This window comes from Oenanthe melanoleuca, chromosome 5 (assembly GCF_029582105.1).
Source record: "Oenanthe melanoleuca isolate GR-GAL-2019-014 chromosome 5, OMel1.0, whole genome shotgun sequence".
Classification (NCBI taxonomy): Eukaryota; Metazoa; Chordata; class Aves; order Passeriformes; family Muscicapidae; genus Oenanthe; species Oenanthe melanoleuca.
The window spans coordinates 23,251,210-23,275,423 of record NC_079339.1 but is presented as its reverse complement, the minus strand read 5'-3'; the positions used below and the strand labels follow the sequence as shown (position 1 = coordinate 23,275,423).

General features: G+C 44.6%; 2 protein-coding genes across 5 annotated transcripts; one reads left to right on the top strand and one right to left on the bottom strand.

Moving 5' to 3' along the window:
* Nucleotides 1–424: 424 nt before the first annotated feature.
* On the top strand, nt 425–14,795 carry DDB2 (damage specific DNA binding protein 2). Of its 3 annotated transcripts, none has more exons than XM_056492595.1 (11): nt 425–723; nt 1,495–1,678; nt 4,464–4,594; nt 5,216–5,407; nt 8,030–8,196; nt 9,252–9,351; nt 10,741–10,918; nt 11,596–11,741; nt 11,972–12,136; nt 12,446–12,491; nt 13,159–14,795. In XM_056492595.1, exons 2-11 carry the CDS (start codon nt 1,507–1,509, stop codon nt 13,251–13,253), a joined length of 1,392 nt encoding a protein of 463 aa, XP_056348570.1. In that variant the 5' UTR covers nt 425–723; nt 1,495–1,506; the 3' UTR covers nt 13,254–14,795. The 3 variants fall into 3 exon arrangements, with proteins under 3 accessions (XP_056348570.1, XP_056348572.1, XP_056348571.1); XM_056492597.1 differs by lacking the exon at nt 8,030–8,196 and adding an exon at nt 6,251–6,396 and having other exon boundaries at nt 427–723; XM_056492596.1 differs by having other exon boundaries at nt 427–723; nt 1,430–1,678.
* ACP2 (acid phosphatase 2, lysosomal) lies at nt 11,158–24,149 on the bottom strand. Of its 2 annotated transcripts, none has more exons than XM_056492604.1 (11): nt 23,958–24,143; nt 23,763–23,858; nt 23,599–23,685; nt 20,981–21,133; nt 20,549–20,647; nt 20,307–20,396; nt 17,929–18,061; nt 17,766–17,854; nt 17,032–17,138; nt 16,634–16,809; nt 11,158–11,347 (listed from the first exon to the last, which is right to left on the bottom strand). In XM_056492604.1, the coding sequence occupies exons 1-11, from the start codon at nt 24,051–24,053 to the stop codon at nt 11,283–11,285; spliced, it is 1,191 nt and encodes a 396-aa protein (XP_056348579.1). In that variant the 5' UTR covers nt 24,054–24,143; the 3' UTR covers nt 11,158–11,282. The 2 variants fall into 2 exon arrangements, with proteins under 2 accessions (XP_056348579.1, XP_056348578.1); XM_056492603.1 differs by lacking the exon at nt 11,158–11,347 and adding an exon at nt 14,673–16,551 and having other exon boundaries at nt 23,958–24,149.
* Between the last annotated feature and the right edge of the window lie 65 nt (nt 24,150–24,214).

The window sequence follows — 24,214 nt, the reverse complement described above, 5'->3', positions numbered from 1 at the left end:
TGGTAGGTCTGAAGCAGGGGAACCTTATCCCTCATGTCTGGAGCAGTAAGGTTCCCCACACATGGCCACAGCCGGCAGCCTCCTTTGCAGGTGCGGGAGGAAGTGGAAGTGCTGGTACCTCCCTCTGTGCTGGTAGAGCTCTTCCTTCCCCATTCTTGTCAGCTGTGTTGTGTAGGACCGCTATTCTCTGAGCTGCTCTCCATGAGACTTTATCTGCTTTTGAAGCGCCTTTTGTTGTTGATGGTGTTGATGTTATTTTCCAACACCAGCTGCAGTTTACAGCTTTAAAAGGACACTTTGGTGCTCTAGAAACTAATGAGGGGCGTATGATTTTACGTGCTGCACCAAACAAACAACAGGCAGACGGATGGGCGGATGGGGCGTTTCAGGCCAGCGTTGGCCTCGCAGCCGCCTCCCGCTCCCGGGGAGGTGGAGGTGCTGCCCGTGCTGATGGCCGGGGAGGCCGGCAGGGGTAAGGGCGGTGGAGGCAGCCGGGGCTAGACCACCACCCCGAGCCCTCTCCGGCCTCCCCCGTCGCTGTCGCTGCCCCCCTGAGGCGAAGGCGGCGGGAGCCGCCACGGGTGGCGGACTCGGTGCCGCTCTGGAGGGCCGGGCCGAAGGCGCTGCCCCCGTTCCCGCCCCGGTTATGAAACCGCGGGGGAGGGGCCAGGGCCGGCCGCCGGCCGCGGCGGTGCCGGGAGAGCCGAGGCCGCGGGAGCGCAGGTGAGCGGGGTGGGCTTTCCGCCCAGGCCGCGGGGGTGCCGGGGGCTGCCGGAACGGGGACGCTGCCGGGGCGAGAGCCTGCGCGGTGCCCGCCGAGCCGTGTTTAACACGGGCAGATATCCGTGACGGCCATTCAGGAATTGTAAATAAACTCAACGTGAGCGCAGGCTCAGGCTAGAGATGCTCTGCGGGAAGGAGCTGCGGCTGCGGACGGCGTTTGGCGCACGGCCCGCTGGCTGCAGAGAAGGCCGTGGGAGGCCCGTGCGTGTCCTCAGGGGCCTGGTGGCGCTGCGGCCGGCGTAACTCGGGGCACGAGTGGCTGAATCCAGCGCCTCAGGAGAGCAGTTCCGGTGTGGCTGCCAGGCGGTGCAGGAGCCCAGTCCAAATACCAGGTGGCGGTTGTGAGGAGAAGTGGCCATTATGCAGCAAGTACCTTCTGAGCCCATTTGTTGCAAGGCCAGTCAACCCTGGCCATCGTCATAAAAAGTCTGACCTTTCACTTAGCTGAATCTAAAGAGCTACTACAGGAACAGTTAGGGTATTATGCGGTTTCACAGACGTACTTTATGCAGATCTTTGGGTTTCAGGCTTAAAAGTCTGGTCGAGGCACATCTGTCAAAACATATTCTAGTGCTTTAGGATATGTTAATTTTAATATGTGAACAAAGAAGATTTTATTGAACCTGTTATATATGTTCCATTCCAGTTTTCCTCTCTGTGTTCTGGTTAGAAGTGTATGACAGTCTTACCTTCCATGTTTTTTGCTTTCAGTGGTCAGACAGAATGGCTCCAGTGAACCAGCCAAAGGACAAGAAGCATGAGAGAGCATGTCAGCAGTGGCCAGAAGAGGCAAAATCAGCTGGGAAGAGGAAACGGGACTATGGAGAAAGAGGGAATGAGAAACAAGAAAAGAAGTTGTTTGTGAGAAAAACATCTAAACCTTCAGGGAAAATTGGTAAGATTTCCTCAGATTCTTAGTCTTTCTCCCTAACTAGATTTACTGTAAATGACAGGCATTGACTAGTTGAAGAGGGAGAATGCCAAGAAACATGTTCAGACATGAATGTTTAGATGGGGTTAGATGTTGAAGTAATAGGCAGACTTGTATTGGGGTAGTACATCCTCCAAGTTTTTGTCTAGTGAGTGTGCGTGCATGCATGAATGAATGTTTAAGTTTTGTGACTCCATACCCCTTGGTCAAAGCCTGAAGATACTGTTAGAGCTCATTTGAGAGGGATTTAAGTTCTGTAGAATTCCTGTATTACCAGATGTCTCCTTTAGTGTAGGACAGACCAATCTTGGTAATACATTTTTAGTATCATGCCGTTTTGAATGCAGTTGTAAGTTTTAAGGTTGGTGTCCTACAGCATCCAGTCTGAACTGGTATTTGCACGCCATTCTTTCCCTGTTGTAACTTTTGCTACAGTAAGTAGGAATACTTTCTACCTCTGTTCAGATTAGAATGGTCAGAATTTCCTCCAATTACTTCTCCTCATGGGCATTTTTTTCCTTTAGTGTCTAACTTAAAAAAACTTAAAGATTTTTTAATGTAATGCAGAGTTGTGATTAGTTTCTAATATACTGGAATGTTTAGTGCTTTGCATTATCGAGGGAGTTATCTAGACTTTACCTACAGCAACTTCATAGAATCATTTAGGTTCAAAAAGACCTTTAAGATTGTAGAATCCAACTGTTAACCCAGTACTGTGAAATCTACCACTAAACTATGTCCTGAAGTGCCACGTCTACGCACCTTTTAAATGTCTTTAGGAATGGGGACTCATCTACTTCCCTGGGCAGCCTGTTCCAATGAGTAACAAGTAACAACTCTTTCATTTAAGAAATTTTTCATTCATGAAATTTTTCATTCATTTCAAATTTTCAAAACAACTTCTGGTGTAACTAGAGACCCTTTCCTCCTTCTTATCACTTGTTACTTGGGAGAAGAGACCAACTCCCCTCTCCCTACACCCTGCTTTCAGGTGATTGTAGAGAGCAATATGGTCTCCCCTCAGCCTCCTTTTTTCAGATAAAACCTTTAATTTCATTAGTGGTTTAGGAGATCACTATAGTTACTGACGTGTGTGGAGATACTGTGTGTTTTCTGTACAATTTTGGTTTAAGGATCCAGAAATTGCTGAAGTGTTTTTCAGAAGTCAGAGATACAGGGGTTCTATGATTTTGTGCATTTCCATTGTGTGGTCTGTAAGACCAGACCTGGAGGAGTTAGCAGGGTGAACAGTGACTGTGGAGGCAAAATGCTCTGTTTGAAAGGAGTCCTATCTATAATTGTAGATAGTTAAAATATCTTCTGTAGTTAATGCAGCTGCATGATTTTATTGTAAGTTCATGACCTGATTTTTGCATTTGGTAAGCATCTGCCATTCCTGTAAGATACTTCAGAAAAATTAGGCTAATCATATTTTTTCCTTAACCCTTTCTTAAAAAGATGAAGACCTTTGTATTTTAGCTTTTCCATTCTGTGTTCCAGTTTGTATGTGTTTGGAATTTATTTTTTCTCCTGATCCATATAGGACAGTTTTCGCTTCTTAAAACTAAATCATCTTTTTTCGGGGGTTTCTTTCAGCTGATTCTAAAAAGGCTTGAAGTTTTGTTTCTTAACAAATTATCCTTCATTATAAAATGGAATCTGAAAAAAATACCTCAGTTTTTGTCACATTTGAAGAAGGAACTGTGGATACCAATTCTTCAGTGAAAAAAAAGAAATTAGAATTGAAATACTTTTGTACCTATTTCAGCAGGTGTGACAAGTGTTCTCACTATGTTGGCACGTGAACAAAGAAGTGTGCATTTCTCCATCATTGCATTAAAAAAAGATTTAATTTAGGTTCTGATCATACAGGATGATCCATTTGTTTTCAGTCTTCTGTGGGTATATTCTAATAAGTGTCCTTAAATGAAAACAGTATTTGTGTTTCTTAAAAAATGCATTTGACATTTAGATCCCCTGGGGTATTAAAGACCATTGGTGTGGGGATGATTAGATCACAGACATGGGACTGAACAGATCTAGTTTTTACGTAAAGGTCCCTGAAGACAAAAATTTGGAACATGAACAAAATGTAGAAACAAGCTGTGCTCTCAGCAAAAATCACTCTGAACAGAAAGGTTTTCAGGCAGTGAGGTGTCAGCAAGTCTATTATGAAAAACAAAACTCGCAGCGCTGTAAGCAGACTGTATGGGCTACAGCATGAGCAGACAGAAAGTTCTGATTCACAGCAGGCATTTCAGGAACTGTCTGGGAGCACGTGTTGCCATACTTGGGAAATTTTCAGGTGTTCCTGCTGAGACATGTGACTTTTGCTGCATGTAGGGGCTTACCACCTCCCATGGCATGTTTTCAAGTTGCTGGGGCTTTGGATAGCAGCATTGTGTTTTGGGTATGAAACATTCAAATTGTATGCTGTCCAAGAGGTGCACCACCCATCTGTGGCATTGCTTTAGTCCTTTCTTATTGTCTTTGGTAAATCTTTGGGAAAGAGAAGGAAGGCTTAATAAGAGGAAGAATACACAAAACTCTGGCGGCCTATGGGATGCATTGGACTCCATAATTCCAGAAGCTGCTGCACCTTAGATGTGTAAGAATTATTTAGAGGCTTTTATCTTGTGGCTGAAGCTTTTCATGGATGTAGCAGCAAATGTAGATGTTTTCCCATATTTAGTGAATGAGCATGACAGGTGTTGCTAATCAATAAGTTTTACTCTTTTCTCACTGGCAGGTTGCAGTGGAAGTGGATTTGTGATGAGAAACAAGAGAGTCCTTCCCTCTCAGCTGGAGCGGCGATGCAGCATTGTTCATTATGTCTACCAGAAAATGCTGGGAGGCTCCATTCAGGCACAGCTCAGGCAGGTGAGGAGTGTCTCCTTCAGGACCTATTGGACATCTCAGCTCCCTACATAAAAATATCTTCAACACAAGCAGAGGAACTTTAAGGGACCTAAAAAGTTCTCCACATACACAGTTTGTGGCTCCAAGTCTGGTGCACCCTTAAGTTTCTTAATCCTGTAAAATGCAAGAGCTGAGATGGCTTTCCCTTTTGGTTGACGCAGCCCTATCAGGTTTTATGCTCTGTTAATTCTGTACTTCCTTGAATTGTATTTAAACTTTCCCACTCTCCCAGTTGAGTTATTGCACAGAGATACTTTTGCATGCTGATCTATTTCATGATAATATTCTTGTATCCACTTTACTTTGCCAGTCTTGTCAGGTTAAGTGTTGATTTTTTCCTCTTCACAGACGTAGCCATTAAGTCCATTATGTTTTACTGGTTCGCAGAGCCGAATGCCTTTCCTTTGAAAATTAATTCTTTCTGTAACATCCATAGGTGAGAAGCACCTGGGAGAGCTTTGTTGTTAAGAGTTCTGTATGAATATACTAACATTAATGACAATTAGACATTGTTAGCATTCCTCATTCAGAGAATCTCAGGGATGCTAGCAAAAGTCATAATTCTCTTTGCCTTTTTAACAGAGATTGGAGCTGGCTTTTCTGCATTCTCTTTCCTCGTACTGCCTCTTCCGAAGAGCAAGTCCCTTTGACAGGAGAGTGACATGTCTGGAATGGCACCCAACACACCCCAGTACGCTAGCTGTCGGTTCCAAAGGTGGAGACATCATCCTTTGGGACTGTGAAGTACTTGCTAAAACCTGCTTCATAAGGGGGGTAAGCCTTTGTATGTGAGGAATGAGTGGGAGGGAAAAGTGGAGTACTATGAAATACTGCAGATAAAAACTGAAGTTTGATGAGAAACACATATGGGTCTCGGGTTTCAGAGTAGCCAGTTACGGATAGGACTGAGATGCAACAGCATGTCTGTTCTTAAGTCCCAGACTTTTAGCACTGGGGAGAACTGATGTAGGTGATTAAGTTCATAATGAAGCAGCACTTGGTGTGTGCTCAGTGGAAAAATAATATAGCAACTGGCAAAACAGTTATCTTCAAGGGATGCCAGAGACAAGTAGGCAGAGAGGGTCTGTCTGGTTTAGGTCTTAATCTTTCTCTGCTCGCCTTTCATTGTGGTAGATGAAGAAACATCTTTGGGGAGAAATGAGGTGCCTTTATCTCAAGTAAGAAACTAAGATAGAATGAATAGTTCATACATCTGGCATACCCCTCATTGCTGTATTGAGCCATTTCCATTTCAACAGGAGCCCAAAGACTTTGTAACTTTTTTCACCTTTCTAAGTTAAGATAGATACATGTTGAGAGGTCTATCTTCCAGAAATTCCAGAGTCACCTATTTTTGTAAATAGTGTGGTGCCAGACAGCAAGGGAGGACCTTGCCTGGGGACTGAAAGAATTGCAGATTTGTCCTCCAGGAGGGCAGCTCCTGGTTTAGATAACTGTCATGTGGGAGACATGGTTGTCTTTCTTGCTTAGAGAGGACTGTGGTGTGTTTCACTGTTACTGTTAAAGACATAGCAGCACCTGCAGACTTACAGAACACACTTTTCTCCTTCCCCATCACTCAGTGGATTTTTCTTTTGTTCATCCCCTTCCTTGTAGATGGGAGCTGGAGGGGCCATCACAGCAATGAAGTTTAACCCTTTTAACCCTAGTCAGCTGTACACTGCGTCAGTTGCCGGCACTACCACTCTGCAGGATTTTAATGGCCATACTGTCCGGGTCTTCACCAGCACCGAGGACTGGGAGTAAGAATACAGTAATGCTTTGGGCTTCTGTGTCCTGCTGGCAGAAGCACTACAGAGAGCAAGAGAAACAGAGAGAGAGATGTTTGTCTCTAATGTGTGAGAGCTGGGCTTCTTCTTCCCCATATACATGTTCTTTATCCTCTGAATTTCAGGGATGCCTATTCTTTTTGTTTTTTCTTGAAATGGGGTAGTGGGTAGGAAAGAGCTTTTCACTAATGGGGAGGGACTCTTTGATGCTGCTTACTTCCTGGTGTATATGAGTGAGTGGGGGGTCCAGTGGATTTCCTTAGTTGTCTGTTCTTAACTCATCACAAAGCTCTGTCCTCTGGGGACCTTCTAACCTCCTCACCTGCTAGCAGTGCTGCTTGTTGTCAGATGGTTTTTACAGGACCATGCTTCTCCACAAATGCCACTGACTTCAAGGAATGCCTGCCATTAGGGTCATGCCAATCCATCCCACCAAGCGTCTGGTACTTATCTAAAATACCGAAATTAAGAGTCTGGGTAGTGAGTGAAAAGAGGAGATGAATTGCTAGAACTGGGTCTCAGAATTAACTTCTCAAGACTGTTTCTTTTTTTCCTGTGGACTCATGAGGAAGCCTGAGTGCTTCAATTAGTTACTTAAGTTCTGTGCATGAAGGTGAGAGAATTTGAGTTAGCTTTCACTTTACTTTCCCCCACCTAATTCTGAGTGCAGCTTTCTTGGTTACTTTTTAATTTGGCTGTTCATCTGCAACCTTGTAATAGGGCAAAAGGTGAACCCAAGTCATGCTGGGATGACTGGTGGAGTGAGCAAGGAGAGATAAACTAGGTCCTGAGACATAAGGATCTTGTGGGATGCCTGTCACAAAGTGATGGCTGGATTTGAAAGGGAATGCCATTCTCCTTCTACTGTGAAGACAGGCAGGCTCTATGGGCAGGCCTTTTTTTATCTTCTTTGGCATCTTGAAACCTAGTATTTGCAGTGAGACTTGACTAAGTAATTGTTCTGTGAGCAGCAGATGGAGTGCATTTGAGTACCAAAGAGTTTGGGGACTCCCAGCTAGCTTTCTTTTTTTCTGTCTTTGTGGAGGGTTTCCACTTTTCTTCAGTAGACGGGCTGGAGGAAAACAACATAACAACAGTAACAATATAACATAACATAGAATATAAGATTCCTATGCCATGGGGTTTGCAGAAAGATTTGCACTTGGCTTTTCCTGCTTGTTGGTACCTTGAGAAAGACCAGATACAGCATTGGAAGCAGCCTATATGGAGCTAGTCAATTTAGTCTCTGCAAGAAAAGCTTGGTGCTGGGCTATCATGAGTTTATGAATGGAATGGTGCTGGTGTTGCTTGTGATCTCCTAAGCATGGTCTGAGCCAGGTGGTTCACTGCAGATTAGTCCTACCTCCATAACAGAAGCAGCAGTCCTTGCTGCTAATGAGGTTTGCAGCCCAAAGTTTGAGGGCTCAGAATGTATGTGCTTGGATTTGAAACAGGTTAGAAAAAAAGAGTTCCTGTGTATGTGCTCTGCCAGAAAGCAGTGCTTGTATCTAGATCAACTGACTCTGTGTACCAGGAGGTGACTGTTAAATTAAGATTTTCACTTTCACTCTAACCTTGATGTCTCTTGGCTTTGCATGTATTTCAGAAAGGGCCAGGAGATTCTCTCGGAGACATCAAGTTCAGTCCTTTTGAGGCAGAGAAGCTTTATGTGGCATCAGGTGATGGCACCCTAAGTCTGCAGGATCTTGAGGGCAGAGCGGTGCAGGTGATCTCTCGTGCCCTGGACTGTGGCCATGAGCATCATAATGTTTGGTGAGAAGAGGGCACTGCAAGGTTAATTCTCTGTTCCTTGGGGTTAATGCTGTGTTATCTTTATCTCTGCCAGTGTTAGGAGACTCTTGATATGAACTGGTCCCATGGGGAGCTTGGAGACAGGGTCCTGTTTGCTAGACAGCCACGGGGCACTTAGGCTTTTACATTAGCTGAGTGTGCTGCCCACGTTTCCCCATCTTACTTTCTGATGATGCCATCTCCTATCTTGCAGATAGTGACAGCCTTTCACTTTATGAAGTGTGAGGTGAGAAGGGGAGGATAACTTACTTCTCTTAATTGTTGTCAGTAGGCTGTTTTGTCAGTGGCAGCTCAGGTAGCATAAGGAAAACCACAGAACATTCCTGCACAATCTGAGTTATCAGTTTATTGAGTTTACCCTGTGGCCCTTTTGCAGACTTCAGGCTCACCGTATTAATTTCTATGGCCTTGAATTCTTAGAATAATTTATCTTGCAAATGAAACTTTTGCAACAAGTTCCCAAAGGACTCCAGCTTTATTCTCACTGCCCTTCTCCTGGGAGAGCTGGCATTAAGACATATGTCTTTATCAGATAAATTTATATTCAGTTTTGTATTTCCTGGAGTATGAAGTTGAGACAGTTTGATGTGCAACTTTTCAGTACAAAGCTTGTGTCCTTACTGCTGCTTCAGTGTTTTGTGGAAAATTTCATTTTAAAGCTGTTTCTCTACATTTGTTAAAGTTCCAAGGATGTTCTGATCTTTCCCAAGGTATTTTCATGTGCAGGCACCAAGTGGTTCTTCAGCCTCAGTTATGTTCCACTGTTGCATTGTGTTACACTCCACCTAATAAGCACTTCAAAATGACTTTGAAGTTGTTTCACATTCAGTCACTGATAAGGTGACTTATCAGCTGATAAGGTGTCCTTCCTCCTCATACTCAGGCCCACACCACCAGGCAGGAGATTGCAGTTACAATCTGCTGCAGCCTTCGTTATCAGGGATGAGATGTGAACCAGAATTCCACTGCCTTCACTGTTCTGTAGGAACAGCACTGATTTGTGTATTTCCCTCTAGTTGCTGGTACTGCAGTGTGGACGTTTCTGCAAGCTGCCGTGTAGTGGTGACAGGTGATAATGTGGGCAACGTGGTCCTGCTCAGCACTTCTGGTGAAGAGGTTTGTATGGCTCCATGCAGCATCTCCTCTACAGGAATCTTCATGGCTCATGTGCTTTCCTATTCTACAGGAACCCTGAAAAGAGGAGCAAGTGATTTGCAGCTCAGGAGATGAGTTAACTCATTGTCTGGGTGGTAAGAAAGCCTCCACTTTTGCCACCTGGTAGGCATTTTACATTGTTGAGTGTAATGGTAATAATTTCTAAACAAGGAATTATTACCCATCATGTGCTACGCCTTCCTTAAGAGTATTTGCTACTAGTCAGAGTAATTATAGGACACCTGAAGATGTGAGCACCCTCTGCCAACAACGGTCACACTTCCAGAAACTTAGTGTCCCAATGGGAGTCACTTAGGAGGTACTGCTTTGTAGTACACCCTTCCATGGATCTAAGGGTAGGCACGGAGCAGTAATGCAGATAATATTGGGATGGAAATTGCACTCCTTCTGTTGGACACGAGAGGGCAGGCAGAGGCAGACCGAGTCTGGAGTAGTAGCGAAAGAGGAAAGAATAGTTGGAGTGGGCCCTGTTTCAAGAGCCTGCTGTAGTGTCACACTGGCACTGCCCTCTCTCCTTCACGTAAGGATAGTATCTGTAAAAGTTTGCCACCCAATGAGCTGTAGCCAGAGGCAGCTGTGTAGAGTAGTGGGCAGACTCAGGAGTGCTCCAAGTGACTTGTCCTTATTCAGCGGTAGTTGCTGACTTACCTTTTTTTTTCCCCCTGAAAGAATATGACAATCTTTTCTGCAGTTGGGAGATATCCCTTATTTTAGGGAGGATGGGCCACCTTCAGCCTTTAGATTAGAGATAACCTTCTGGCTTTGTGCAGAAATTTATTCATGGACACTTTGTGTTTATTTGTTGTTGTTGTTAATTGAAATATTTGTCCTACCCTCATTTTTCTTTGCTCACATGTTTCTAGAAGCCAATTAGATCTCCTCTCAGCTTTTTTACTTAAAGCAAGGTTTTTTAGTTTTCCACACAAAGCAGTTCCTTCTTGTTATCTTGACAGCAGATTTTCTCTACGTGTTCCAGTTTATTTGACTCTTTCTGCAAGTGAAAAGCTGGCACTGCTTAAAGTCTTCCAGATGTGATCTTGCTTTGTACAGTGGCACTAATACTTCGCTCCATGAAGGCCCAGGGTTGTGTTTTCTTTTCTCATAGCTGTAATAAATTGATGGATCAGAGATTTTCTAGAATGAAATAGTTATTTACCAAGGTAATTCTTTTCCTTTCTTGTTTCCAGTGAATACACTCTTGCTGTATTTTACAAGTTTTGTTACTCTATAAATGTGAGACCTCTTTACTTGGCACTAGTAGATTATAATTTAATTTCTTTACTCCAGATATTGATTATTAAATCCTACATGATTTTCTGTTTGCTGCAGATCTGGAAGCTGAAATTGCACAAGAAGAAAGTGACTCATGTAGAGTTTAACTCCCGATGTGAGTGGATGTTTGCCACAGCATCCGTGGATCAGACAGTCAAAATCTGGGACCTCAGAAACATCAAAAACAAAACAAACTTTCTTCATCTGCTTCCACATGAGAAACCTGTCAATGCAGGTGAGTTAAGGATTCCATTGCATAAATGTCTGCAGAGTCCACTCCACTCAGCTTTTATTGTGGTGGCAGTGCTAGGTTTTGCTCAGATTCCAAGTTGCATGGTAATTAAAGCAAGGAAGCTGTTGGGAATGTGTGGCCAGAGGCAGGGAGGTGGCTAGGGCAGCTGCAGCACCTTCTTTAGACTTATGATACTAACTGTGACACTGTACTTTAGAAATGAGTTTGAAAGCAGCAGTGGCTGAGATTAGAAAACTGAATTTATTGGGGCAATCCCTTTGACAAGAGCAGAGAATGGAACTCAAACCTGTTTCTTGGGTACAGCTTTACCAATTGGTGGTAGTCCAAACTGCAGGTGTCTATCTCATTATTCCACTGTCTTTCTATTTGCATGAGCAAGTTCCTTTCTTTGCAATGTTTCCTCCTGTGATCCTGAAATGAGAAAAAAAATTCTTATTAGGTAACCCAGCACAGTAGGTCTCAGCTTACTTTTTATAAGAGTTTTGAGTTCGAGACAGGTAGTCTGTCTTGTTGAAGTCTTATCTGTTGGGACACACAGCCATATTTACATCCCAGTTAAAGAAATAGTGATGGATTTTCAAATAGCAAAATGTGAACTTATGTTTCTTGTCAGTCACAGCACTGTGATCTTTAGTTTGCCTATTGTTTCACTTTCCTAGCTTACTTCAGCCCAACCCATGGTGCCAAGCTTCTGAGCACAGACCAGCACAATGAAATCAGGGTTTACTCATCTTCAGACTGGACCAAGCCACAGCATCTGATTCCACATCCACATAGGCAGTTTCAGCACCTCACACCTATTAAGGTGAGTCAAGTTTAAGAGGAGCATCATACTTAGTGTTAGCAGCTGCAAATCAGAAATGGTCTGATTTCTGGTGAAGATACTACACTGGTGGGTGGATATTTACACTGCTGGCAGCTCCCAGTGGAGCACTTTTCCTCAAGCAGTGGGTGAGATACAGTAAGAGTTGTTCCCAGTCAGTGCTGAGCTGTGTCCCTTTCTCTGAGCTCTCCATGACTCTGTTTTCTGATCAGGCAACGTGGCATCCTCGCTATGACCTCATTGTCGTAGGTCGCTACCCAGACCCCAAGTTCCCTGGGTACACGCTGAATGAGCTGCGAACTGTGGATGTGTTCGATGGCAACACAGGCCAGATGGTTTGTCAGCTCTATGATCCAAATGCTTCTGGCATCATCTCGGTGAGTTGAGTGCTGCAGCTGAAAGGGCTCTAAGTAACACTGCTCTGTCTCTGGGAAAGAGGCATTGCTTAGAGACTAGAACCATATCCAGTTTACTTGTGACAGACTCATGCTGTCATGGGATATGGCTGCCAGCTAAAACTGCTGACTCAAGCAGGGCTAGTCTATGGTCTGTTGTGGGAGTTTTGTGATACTCTTAGGGAACACTGTTTTTTCCAGATGGTTTGTTGCTATTATATAATCTGTGGTGCTCTTAGGACTGTTACATAAGCAGTGATGCTCTTACAGACTCTGTGTTTTCATTTTCAGCTCAATAAATTTAACCCTATGGGAGACACACTGGCTTCTGGCATGGGTAAGTAAAGAGAACCTGGGGCACTATATGTGTGGGTTCTAGTCCCAGAAAAGGGCTGGCTTGTTGTTCCAGATTAAAGCAAGTTGTGAGAGGTTTGCCAAATCCCACTTGCTAGTAGCCCTTTACAACTTGCTATGTCTGTGAAAGAGATTAAGACCTTCCTTTCAGTCTTACACCTTTGCACTTGGGAAGCAATTTGGTAGTCATCTCCTGTGAAACATTCCTGAGAACATCAGGTCTGGAGTGGGAAGCCTCCCAGTACCACGAAACCACTGCCACCTGCCGTCCATGAAGCAGTAGAAGAAAACAATGGAGGGAGGAAAGCCTTTTCTTGCTAGGCTGTACCATTTCCCTTTGTTTAATTTCTCATTTCCTAGGCTGTAGACCAAGTTTAGTCAGTATTTTGCAGGCTGTGTGGGATTAAGTTAGCTGGCTATAGATTTAAGTCTTAGACCTGTGACAGATGAGACTAAGAATTACTTATATATCTTAGTTAGATCAGATTTCCATGGCCATATAGACACAGCATCTGCAGTAACTATTTTTGCATCCTCTATACTTTGGAAATACCTTAGAAAAAGTATTTTGAATTTCTGGCATTTAAGTGACATAGCCTAAGGTATTCATGTAGAGTTTCTGATATACATAATTTAATTTTTCTTCTCAGGCTTTAATATTCTGATCTGGAACCAGGAGGAGATGGCAGCCAAGAAGCATGAACGTCTTTTGAAAGCCATGACAGACACAGAGATGGAACCATGAGAGAACAAGGGATTGGAAGCTGGAATTCATCCAGACATGGAGGGCAGAGGCAGGCAAACCCTGGCACAAGCAAACTCAAAAGCTAAGTTAATGTCTGGGGAGCTGGAGGACTTGAAAACAAAAAGCAGTGATTCTAAATCCCGAGGAAGGAAGCAAAAAGAGATGGATCTAGAGAACTGATTTAGTATTTTGATCCTTTCTGAATCCCAGGGTACAAACTCAGTTGTTGCAATAAGCAGTATAAGCCATACAAAGAATTAGACTTTATCCTTCTTCCTTGGATCTGATTTTGCTTCCCTGATCCTCTTAGCCTCCCTTTCTAGAAAGTTGTGTCAGTATTTGGTTCCTCCAAGTGGAGTTACTACTTGTTTTCTGAGGCACTAGGAAAAGATCTTGCTGAAGTTACTGCTTTCAGCCTACCAAACCTGTTTGTCATCACTTGTCAGAGGTTTCTATTTCCTGTAGTCTGCAGTGGAGCAGCTCATGACTGGATCCCCAGCCTGTTTTAGTCCAACCAAGTTGAGAAACCATTTGCTAGCAGGATTGACATGCTGAAAAGATAGAATGTTCACAGGGGTGAAGTCATGGATAGCTTGGCTATCCTAGGAAACACCAAGCTCTCCCAAATGCAAACTTGGAAAATGTGTTTGTTAAGACGTCTTAGCCTGTTCTCTGCTTGCAGCTGTTTAACTGGACCACAAAGAACAGGATGCCAGAGGTTTCTATCATTGATTGCAGGGACAGTATGGAGCTGGGCACCTTTCAGAGTTCTAGGCTGTTTCTTGCCAATGATTAGGTAATTTTTTTCACCCATGCCTATGTGCTTCAGAATGTTTGATAAGAGTGTTAAAAGCAGAAATGAGGGATTTCTTCCAAATACTTCTGCTCAGAGTGAAATCTCAAGACTGTTGTTAAACAGTTAAGTTTTGCTTTTTCTAGTTTGTTTACAAGGCTGCCTGGGGCCTTGCTGCTGTCCCAGAGGTTGATGGGATGCGTTCCAAGCCTGTGCAGATTCTTCACATTCATCTTTATAGTTTTGCAATATTAATATCAATAAAATTTTGTACTAAACCAACATTCTTCGATAGAGTGGCTGCTTTGCGGATACTGCTGAACTGTTTTTGTAGGGGAGAAGTTTGAGACCTTTCTCCAGGAGGTCTATCAGACGTACAACCATGGTAGGAGTACCAGTCATAGTACTGGCTGTGCAGAGGACCCCTCCAAGTTGGGCAGGATGCATCATCAGCTGTATCTATGCATAGTTGCTGCAGTCCAAACCAGTTTATGTCAAATCTCCCTGTGCTATGTGTGGGATTGTGAAACAGGGAATTCCTTTGGGGGGGGGTATGCTGCAGTAAGTTCTGCCTGCTTTCCAACACTGAGCACACTGGTGCTAACTCCTAGAGAAGAAGCGTAGAGTTCAGTGCGAAATTGATTTTAATAATGAAATGTATTGGAACAAGTACAGAAAGTCATTCACAGTCAAAATGTCTAAATCATCATAGAAACCTTTTCTGTGTGTGTGCAAAATTTGTTTTTTTTTTTAAAAACAACAGGTCTGGTCCTCTTAAATGCACTTTCTATTACCTCTTTCTTGTGCCTGTTCTCACAGGCAGTAGAATTTTTTTTTTATGACTGTCTTGCTGTGCAGGAGACCTAGCTTGTATCTTCAGAGGACAAAAAGGTGAGGAAGATGCTGAGAACAGCAAGCTGCTTCTGCTGATTTAGGGTTCCCATGCTGGCAGATGATGATTACGGTGTGGAGAAAAGTCCCCACGGTACTCCTTAGAGGGAACAAAAAGAAATGTTTGTAACCTAAGAACTGGCTTCTGCATCCAAGAGGGGAAGGGAACTGCACCAGAAAGGGAAGTAAAAGTAGGAAGTGAATGTGCAGTATCACCATGTGAAGAGCCTGTGCTTCTGGTGCCTGCTGCAGTCTCTCATTTTCTGCCAAAAACTACAAGGCAGGTGGTGAGCACTTGGTGTGAAGGTCTCTGGGGCAGCTGCAGTGCGCACAGAGGCCAGAATGGAGAGTCACACTTCGGACAAAATGCCAAGTGTGCAAAGGAATCCACAGTCACCTGCCAACTCTGATCCTTAATGTTCGTTTTTTGTCCATCCAGTAGGGAAGATAGGAAGAAAAACTATAGAACTTGGCATTTAGTCTAGTCTTAGGTGAACAGCTCTGCTACATCTCTTAATTACAGCATAAAAACATTCTGCTAGTAAACCATACTCCTTGGGCTGAAATCTGGACTGCCCTGGAGTACTCCCTTTAATAGATCCTTGAAGTTCAGATATGGGAAGTAAAATTTCAACTTGGGATCTTTAGACAGAAACCAAGTTTCTTATCTAGGGGGACTTTTCTTTCTAGAGCCAACATTGCACAGGAAATTGAGTGTGAGTTTGCTTCTGTCACAAGAATTGCTCTCTCATGAAGCTCTTAGAGCTTCTTTGGGTTCTGCTCTGATTCTATTCTGAGCCAAATCCTAGGACCGATTAAAAATGCTAGGTTTTCAGTCTTGTCCTGATTTCAATAGTACTCTCTTGACCCACAATGTGAAGAGGGGGGAAAAAAACCCAGTTGCCAGCAGTAACTACTTGACAGCAACCTCAAGAAACACTTCACATGTCTCCCATTATCTGCAGCAGTTCCCTCTGCATGGACAGTAGATGAGTCTTGGTGCATTGTTGGTGAGCTGCACCCTCAGCTTTTCCACCATCAGCAGCCTTATGGTGTGAGGGAAAAGCATTCAAAGTGGGTTGACCCTGAAGAGAAATGCAACTGGATGTGGCAGCTGCTGGAGGCCCAAGCTTCTCTGCCACATTCATAGTGAGTGGTAATGTTTAGAGTCACTTGAATGGAGGAAAACTTGAAACTGGCCATGTTGGGAATTCCAGACTGGGTAAGCTGTATGAGGACCGGGGCACCACACAGTATATTGGCTTCAAAGTTAAGGTGTCATTTCCATAGAGTAGCTCAGTTCTTTTTCTCAGTCCTTTCTAAAGGATGTCACCTTCAGAAAGCATCCAGAAATCAAGTCCAGCTTTGTTCTGGGAAGCAAAGGCCAAAATAGAAGAATGAGTAACTGAAGGTACCCAATCATCCTTAGGGGCAACACAGCTCCCTCCTACTGCCTGGGAAGGAGTTGAAGCAACTGTCAGGCCTGCTCTTCTCCTTCATTAGAAACGTGCCGGTAGCCAGGGGGCTGAGACTGTATGCGAAAGAGTACAGTCAAGAGGAGAATAATAAGGAGAAGGAGAATGGATCCACACACAGCCAAACCCACAAAGAGTTCTGTAAGGAAGAAAATAAGTGGTCAGCATGGTATCATCCAGACTTTCCCCTTCTGCCACACTCTGGTAAAGCCTGGGCTCACCTGTGTCGTGAATACTGCTTGACACCTTGCATTCTTGCTCCCAGTCCTGGGGAACAACAGGCTCTGTGAGTTCCAAGAATCTTTGCAATGGGCATTTATGCTGACAGCCAGGGATTGTCAGTGGGAAGGGCTCCTTCCCACTCTCATTTCGGTAAAACATCTCCACGGAGAAGTTACTGAAAATGAAACACAGTAAGATGGTTTTTTTTTTGTCCTCTAGTTGAAGTCATCCCTTCCCAAAAACTCAGTGTGCACACCCTTTCCTTTATTCTGGTGATAAGTTTTCCTCATCATAGTCTGCTACAAGGAGCAAGATTGCACACCCAAGAGTGGAGCCTAGCCTAGGTATCTAACCCTCGAAGTGAAATCACAGCAGATGTCTTTACTGCAGCCCTCACCCATCATCCTCTTGGTACAGTTCAAATAAATGACATGAGGCGTATGGTGCTTGGATCTTGTTGAAGACATCTAGAGCCATCTGCAGTGCCACAAGTGTGGTGTCATGCTGAGAAAGAGGGAAAAAAACCAAATCAGTCACCCTTAGGCATGTGGCAGGGCAGCTCAGACTGTACCAGTAACGGGCAAGGCAGTGCTGAGGGAATGTCACCTTTGTAACTCCCATCTGGGAAATGGGAGAGGAACTGTACTGCTAGAACTGTATTGCTCTAACAGTGGTCTGTGATGGTGCCAGAGAAGGAGAGGAAGTGAAACAGCCATATATATCCTGCAGTGTTCTCTGAGAATTAATTTCTAGAGAGCAATTTGGAAGAGATGTTTGACTTCCTAGGCAGTAGGCTGCTGGAAGGGGGAGACAACTGTATCAACACTTCTGAAACCTCACATTTGAGTAGCATCAACCCATTGTGCAAATAAATAGAGCAGTGGCTCCCCAAAGTCTGCCAGTCTCATTCATGAGCCTAAGCGAACAGGAACAAGGACACATCGGGAATTTTCCTCAGGGATCCCAGAGGAATGATGCCAGATACTGCATCTCCCACCCAGTCAGAGGCAAAGATGCATGTCCTATTAACTGCATGGACTGTAGGGAGGCTAGAAGGGGTTAAAACTAACACCAAGACCCAATCCCCTGTAAGCAGGAGATGGCTAAAAGCCAGCCCCAGTACTAACTTACCGCTGAATAGGCAAGTAGTTTTAGGTTCTGATGGGCAGAAACATTTGCTGCTTTGGTTAGATTTTTCCTTATGTGATCCAGCAGGACCCCTGGGAAAGAGAACAGCTGGTGAGAGGCAAAAGCCAGACAGAGCAGCACGAGGCTCCCTCCCTGGTGCACTCACCGCCTTGCAGACGAGCTTTTTCTACCCGACTGTGGATCCCAAATAGAAATTCAAAACCAAAGTCTTTTAGTTCCCTCAACTGAGTCATGACATCTGGAGTCACCCATCCAGGCAAATCCATTTTGTGTACTTGCTAGAAAGAGAAACAGAATATTCATGTGCAGGTAGCACAGGTTGCAAATTAAACAAAGAAGGGGAGGGTGTCTGGAGACCTGCCCATACTGCTGCTGCTTTCTTACACTATTTTAAATATGCAATATACCCCTTTCCTATTTGTGTTTCTGACCTCACATTGCTATGCTGCATACAAAGAATATATGTGGGTTTTGATGTTGTTTCAGAAAATAGTAATGAGAAGAATAAAGAGACTGCAACCTAGGAGCTACATTTCTGTGAAAGCACAGCTGGAATGCAAGGTTATGCTGTAATTGATACAATAACCTTAGGGCATTAACTTTACATGTGGCTGATTCTGCCCTGCAGATAACATATGGTCAAAGAAAAAAACCAGATAAGCAAGTGAACACAAACTCAGGGTTTCTGGTGTTTCCCTGGAGGCTCTGAGGCCACTGAAAGACACTGGACAAAGTTAGCAAGTGCTCTGTGGACATAACAGTGGGATGCACCACTGACAAAGCCCTGTACTCAAACCCAGGAGGCTGAGAACTGGGAACCAAGAGAAGAACTTGCTTTGCAGCCAACTCATTACATGAAAGGATTAGTTATAATAGCGGACAAATAGAAGTTGTGGTTTCCCAGCATTACTGAGAACAATTTTCTTTACCACATCCCATTAGACTTCCAGAAGTTGAGGCTGAATATGCTTAAGGGCCCATTCTGTCTGAGCGGTTCAGAGAAATTCCATCAGCAGCTTAGATATTTAGTTAGTTCTTCATTAATTTACAAAGAGCATAGCTGGTAAGTTCAGCTCTTTCTTGGACGTTTTTATTGTCTCCATCCAGACAGCAGAATGACTCTGCTGGCTTAGGTGAGAAAAACAATCCTCTTCAAGGCACTTTTTGCATGACTTACTAAAAAGGAGGAAGACCAAAAGAGCTGAAGAGACCAATGAGTCTGGGGATACAGTTCTGAGTGAGAAATACTCTTTCCCTAACAACATTCTGGTTTTGCTTTGGGACTGTGGGCTGTTCTCTGAGTTCTTGGGGATTATAGTGGTTGTCAGCTGGCCTTTCAGGCCCAATATGCAAGCTCATTATGTGACTCTTGAAAATGAAGATCTGAAATTCTTGATCTCTCTGACCAAAGAATATTTTGTTACCGACAGAAGTTGATTCACTGTGATTGTTACAAGACAGCAAATCAGGTTTGCGATACAAAGGGCAAACTCACATAGTAAAATGCAGTTTTGGACTGGAATATTCTCGGCTTGCAGCAACCCAAGCTGCTACTTTACTTAGCAAAGTGCAATTCTCTGCTAATTTATCTTCTACACCCTCAAAACGGTGCACACCACTGTATACTACTGCCAGTGAGGCGTCTTGCATATCCATATAATTAGTGTGACACAGTGTCAAAATGCTTTGGTTTACTATGTCCATAATTCAGTAATTCACTAGTTTGACATGAAAGATATCCTTAATTTACTTCATCAGGCTGTACAGTTATACACTGAGAAACTTATGTGTAACAACTTTAAGTCTTCTGGATATGTGATTTTTAGTTTAGTGTTATCACAGCACAGCTAACCCAATTTCTGATTTTGTTTAAGTCTTCATGTGCTTTCAACAGAAATCAACTCATATACAGTTTAGTGCCCCTGTCCCAAATGGTAGAGAATCATCTGTCTCTAGTCTTTCTCTGACAAAGGACCTTAAAATAGGTCAAAAACAGATGTGAGTGAACCCCACTTAAGTTAGGATAGAATTATTTTTTTAGATATGGCATTAACAGGAGCACAAAAAGTGACTGATTTAAAGTAACAGAGATAGAGGTAACACCAGGAATAGTCCTAATTAAGGTCCCAACTCAAATCATAAAGTTAATGTTTCTTCAGTTTGCAGAGATCTCATTTCTACCCTATTGGACTTAGGCTTGTCCACAGAGATCTAAAAATTTCAGATTGCAGTAATTTTCTAGTGACTTACAAGAGATCATTATTATGCAGGTGGGACTTTCTCTGACTCTGACATGATATGTATCTGAGCTACACAGTGGGAGGTGTGCAAAATAGGGTGCAAAAATAGGTAATTCTTGGCACATTCCTCTAGTCAGTAGGAACTATTGTTCTGAAATTAGAACATTACTTCTAATCGTAGGGTGAAAAGTTGTTTCATGTGATTTTGTAAAATAATTTCCACCAAATCCAGTGAATTCTTAAAACCAGATTCCAGTGGGTGTAAGATGATGGCCATACTTACTTCACAGAACAGTGTGTCATACACACTCCATACACTCTCGAGAGAGATATCCCGGATCCCAGTCTCCTTTGCCACCATCTGCAGGAATTGCTGTAGGTTGGAGAAGAGAGAAAGGTCTTCAATTTTCTAATCTCATGCTGTATTATATGGACTGGTATCCCTTCCATTTTCTCTGATCTGATTATATAGAGGTGATAACTACAAGCCTAGAACCACCTTACCTCATGCAAACAATCACTTACCCAATTCTCTTTGGTCTTATTTATGTATTCTGCTGAGTGCCGTGTTTCAGTCTGTAGCTGTTCATACCGTGGACAAGGTGTCAAAGGGAACTTCAGTAGCTGGGCAGAGAAAAGAGCAGCCAGGTCACCAAGAATGCTGGAGTAAAGAATTTGCAGTAAACATGCACAATATAATGAAACCCTGACTGCATCTATAAACAGCCTCACTTGGTGCCTGCTGACATACTCCAGACCATGTGTGGTCTGCTTGGGAGTTGCACCTGATATGTTGATTGAAGCCCCTGAATTCTCTCATCTTTTTCTGAAAATAGGAAAACCTCTGCAGTGGAGGTCCCAGGAGAAGTTCAAGAGAATCTGAATCAAGACTGTAGCAAATATTTTTGGCCATCACACTACTTGAGTAGTCAATACATGTCTTTCAGATGAACTTACCCTTTCATCAGACTCAGGCACTGTGTGCACAGGGATAGGTTGCCAGGAGATGTTGGGGTTGAACATCTCTTGTCCTCCTGGGGGATAGAGGCCTGCCAGATTGGCCTCTGCACTCATCAGGGTCCGATCACAGTCTGTGCTGCGGATGAAGATCTGCCAGGACAGGGACAATGCACCATTACTACCCTGCAGGCTCCTGCAGGTGGTGGTGCTCAGGCACAGGACGATGTGCTCGCCCAGGAACACTGCCAAGTGCCCTGCAGCTGCTCACGGGGAGCTGGAGTCAAAGGGACCAAGCCTGCTGATGCTGGCCTGGTCAAAACTGTAAGGACACACAAAGACAATCTGCTGTCTAATACTGGAGCTGTCTGGTCTAGATCAGTGGGATACCCAGGTGCACTGCACAGAGGTTAGACATAGAAAGGAGTCTGAGTATGAGGAAGAGAGAAGAGGAAGACAAAGATGCAGAAAACTATGGGCACAGATAGGAAATGTGCTAGATTTCCAGAGCAGGACTGAAGAAAACTGCATTCTGTTGTCAGTTCTAGGAGTGACTGACTGCTCAGGAAAAGAAATGGCTTCTTCAAGCTTCAGTTTTTCCATCTGAGAAACAAAGACAAGAGTGATCTGACTAACAGGAGAATAAATAAAAACAGGGAGGGCTGGGATTTTATCTGATCATTGTGGGTTCTTGGGATTAATGAGCCAAGACTTGACCATTCTATAGCTCAGAGGAGACAGCTCTGAGCCAGAAAAAAAAAAAAAAAAAGGAGAAATTAGAAAAATACAGCAATGTTCAGAAATTCAAAATGGTAAAACTTCAGTATTCTGGTATCTGTGTACTCAAAACAGTTAAGGGGAAACCAGAGAGAAACCAGTGATAAAACAAAAAGAACATGAAATCATAAAAGAATGTCCCAGGAAACAGCATGTTTGATCCAAAACAACAACAAAAAGCCTGAAGAATGAAATATAATGTAAATATAGGGATTTTTTTTAATGTTAGGAGATAAACACAATATATCTATACTCTGTATAATCTCTCTCATGTGAAGTGTACCTCAGAAACTTCACACTCACAAGAAAAAAAAATCCAACTGGTCTTTTCACTGACATCAGTGTCTGCCCACTTTTACCTCTTAATTGTGGCTTGAAAAAACTGACCCTGTACTCATTAGACAGGTTTGCTTTTATCCTTGGTAAGCTCTGAAGAAATAAAAAGAAAATATTTTAAAAGATAAGGACCTAATTCTAGAAGTATCATAAAACCCCCAAGCAATTAAGCCCTGAGTGTACATGCTTTCTTCAGCACCTTTTGCCACAAGGCTCCAGCTTGTCGCTGAGTCAGGTGACAGACGGTCATATGGTGTCACCCAGAGGCAACACTTCTTACAAGGGAGGTTGCTCAACTTGAGCAAGGGTTCAGGCTTGGTTAGCAGAACAGCTTTTGTTTGCACATGTCTTGGTTTGTTTTTCTTTCTCAAGCAAGAGAAGGAAAAGAGTTTCAACTCGCAGAAGCTGTATAAGAGTGAAGTATGTTTGGAAAGGAACTACTGAAAAAAGTTAAAGGATCTGTGTTTGAGCCAATGCTGGAAGTTTTGTTGATGAAGTAAATGTCAAAGAAAGGATGTAATCTGAACTGTGACAAGCTAGGTTCTCACTGGGAAGCCCTCGAAGTGGAGAAACAAGGAAAAGTATATGGTTATTCTTAGTTTACTCCATCTGTTCAATCACCTTGAGCTCAGATAAAATAATTGAAGTGGGAGAGACTGAAATGTGACAAGGGGCCTTGGCTGCCTGCTGTCCATCTGAACCAGCCTCTCATCTGGACACCTGTTCATGTTTCAATTGACTCAATACCAGTTGATTATTAGCAGGTGTACTTGGGAGGATTTTTGATTTCCTTACTTTTTTTTTAATCCTTTATAATTTCCTCTGTGCTCACTACACAGTTCCACAAGGGCTCTGTGACTTTTTTCAAAACAAACTTATCAGTTTCTCAAGAACTATTATAAAGTGTGAGAACATCCTAATGAGACAGTGGGGAATTAATCGCTTTGGGCAACTGAAGCTGTCAGTACACTACAGGTAAAAGGAAATTACAGGGTCATTGCTGGCCAGTAATTACTACTTATATTTACAGGCACTGGTGAGATTGTACTTCAAGTGCACTGGGGAGGGCAGGGCCAACCCGGGCTGCATTCATGTGAGCTACTGTAACGGGGAAAAAAAAAAAATCTCACAAGCTCGAGTAAAAAAAAAAAAAAAAAAAAAAAAACCAGCTACAACACACATCGCTGTTTAGCTCCCTGGACTTTAGAGTGGGCGACTCGAAAAGTCTCAATACTCGTTGGATTTGCCTTCGCACCCGCTGCAAGGGCAGCGCTGAGACAGTGCCGATCCGTGCCCTGCGGCCAGACTCAGCACAGAGCCTGCGCTTGGGCCTTTCTTCTTCTTCCTAGAGTGGGAACGGGCTAAGGAACGAAGACACTTTGAGACGAGTCCCGGCGCCGGCATCTCCCTTCCCAAAGGAGCCACCCGCAGCCCCGCGCGGCGGCCCGGGCGCACCGTGGCGCGGCCGAGAGCGGCGCTCTCCGAGCCGAGGGGCTGGCACTGACCTCCTGCCGCCGGTACGTGTCGCTGAGGAAGTCGCGGTAGCGCCGCCGCAGGGCCTGGCCCAGCTCCCACTGCTGCCGCATCCCCACCTGCAACGGCACCGGGTGTCACCGGCGGTCCGGACCCCGGCCGGGCCCTGCCCCGCCTCGCCCCGCTCCGCTCGCACCTGCGTGAGCTGCCCGAATCCCTGGGGCCAAGCGCTCTCCTGGTGCGGGTCCCGCGGGAAGGCCTTGATGGGAGAGCGGTCTCCGTGCCGGTACACCTGCGGGCGGCACCGCGTCACCCCGGCCCGGCCCGACCCGGCCATCTCGGCCCGGCCCGGCCCGGCCCGGCTCCCCCCGCGCTCCCCCGTCCCCCTCACCAATGTCACGAAGCGGAGACTGCGGGCCCGGGCGGGCGGCGGCTGCAGGCACAGAGCCAGGAGCAGCAGGATGGCACCGCCCCGCCCGCCCGCCATGGCGCTCGCACACCCCCCGGAACCGAGCGCCGCCGGCCGCGGGCCCGCGCGGACGCGGTTTCGCAGCGCACAGCCCCGGCCGCGCTCCCGGCGCTGCGCCCGCCCCCGAGGAGGAGGATCCCGGCGGCGGGACAGCCCCGGTCATCCCCTGAGCGGCCGCC

What these genes read in the sequence shown, in the direction of transcription:
- DDB2 (XM_056492595.1), top strand. Translation starts at nt 1,507, where the DNA reads ATGGCTCCAGTGAACCAGCCAAAGGACAAGAAGCATGAGAGAGCATGT. An exon ending in TCAGCACTTCTGGTGAAGAG is followed by an intron (nt 9,352 to 10,740) that starts GTTTGTATGGCT and finishes TGTTTGCTGCAG; the next exon opens with ATCTGGAAGCTGAAATTGCA. An exon ending in ATGCTTCTGGCATCATCTCG is followed by an intron (nt 12,137 to 12,445) that starts GTGAGTTGAGTG and finishes TTTCATTTTCAG; the next exon opens with CTCAATAAATTTAACCCTAT.
- ACP2 (XM_056492603.1), bottom strand. Translation starts at nt 24,053, where the DNA reads ATGGCGGGCGGGCGGGGCGGTGCCATCCTGCTGCTCCTGGCTCTGTGC. An exon ending in GATTCGGGCAGCTCACGCAG is followed by an intron (nt 23,686 to 23,762) that starts GTGCGAGCGGAG and finishes GTGCCGTTGCAG; the next exon opens with GTGGGGATGCGGCAGCAGTG. An exon ending in ATGACACACTGTTCTGTGAA is followed by an intron (nt 18,062 to 20,306) that starts GTAAGTATGGCC and finishes TTCTCTTTCTAG; the next exon opens with CAAGTACACAAAATGGATTT.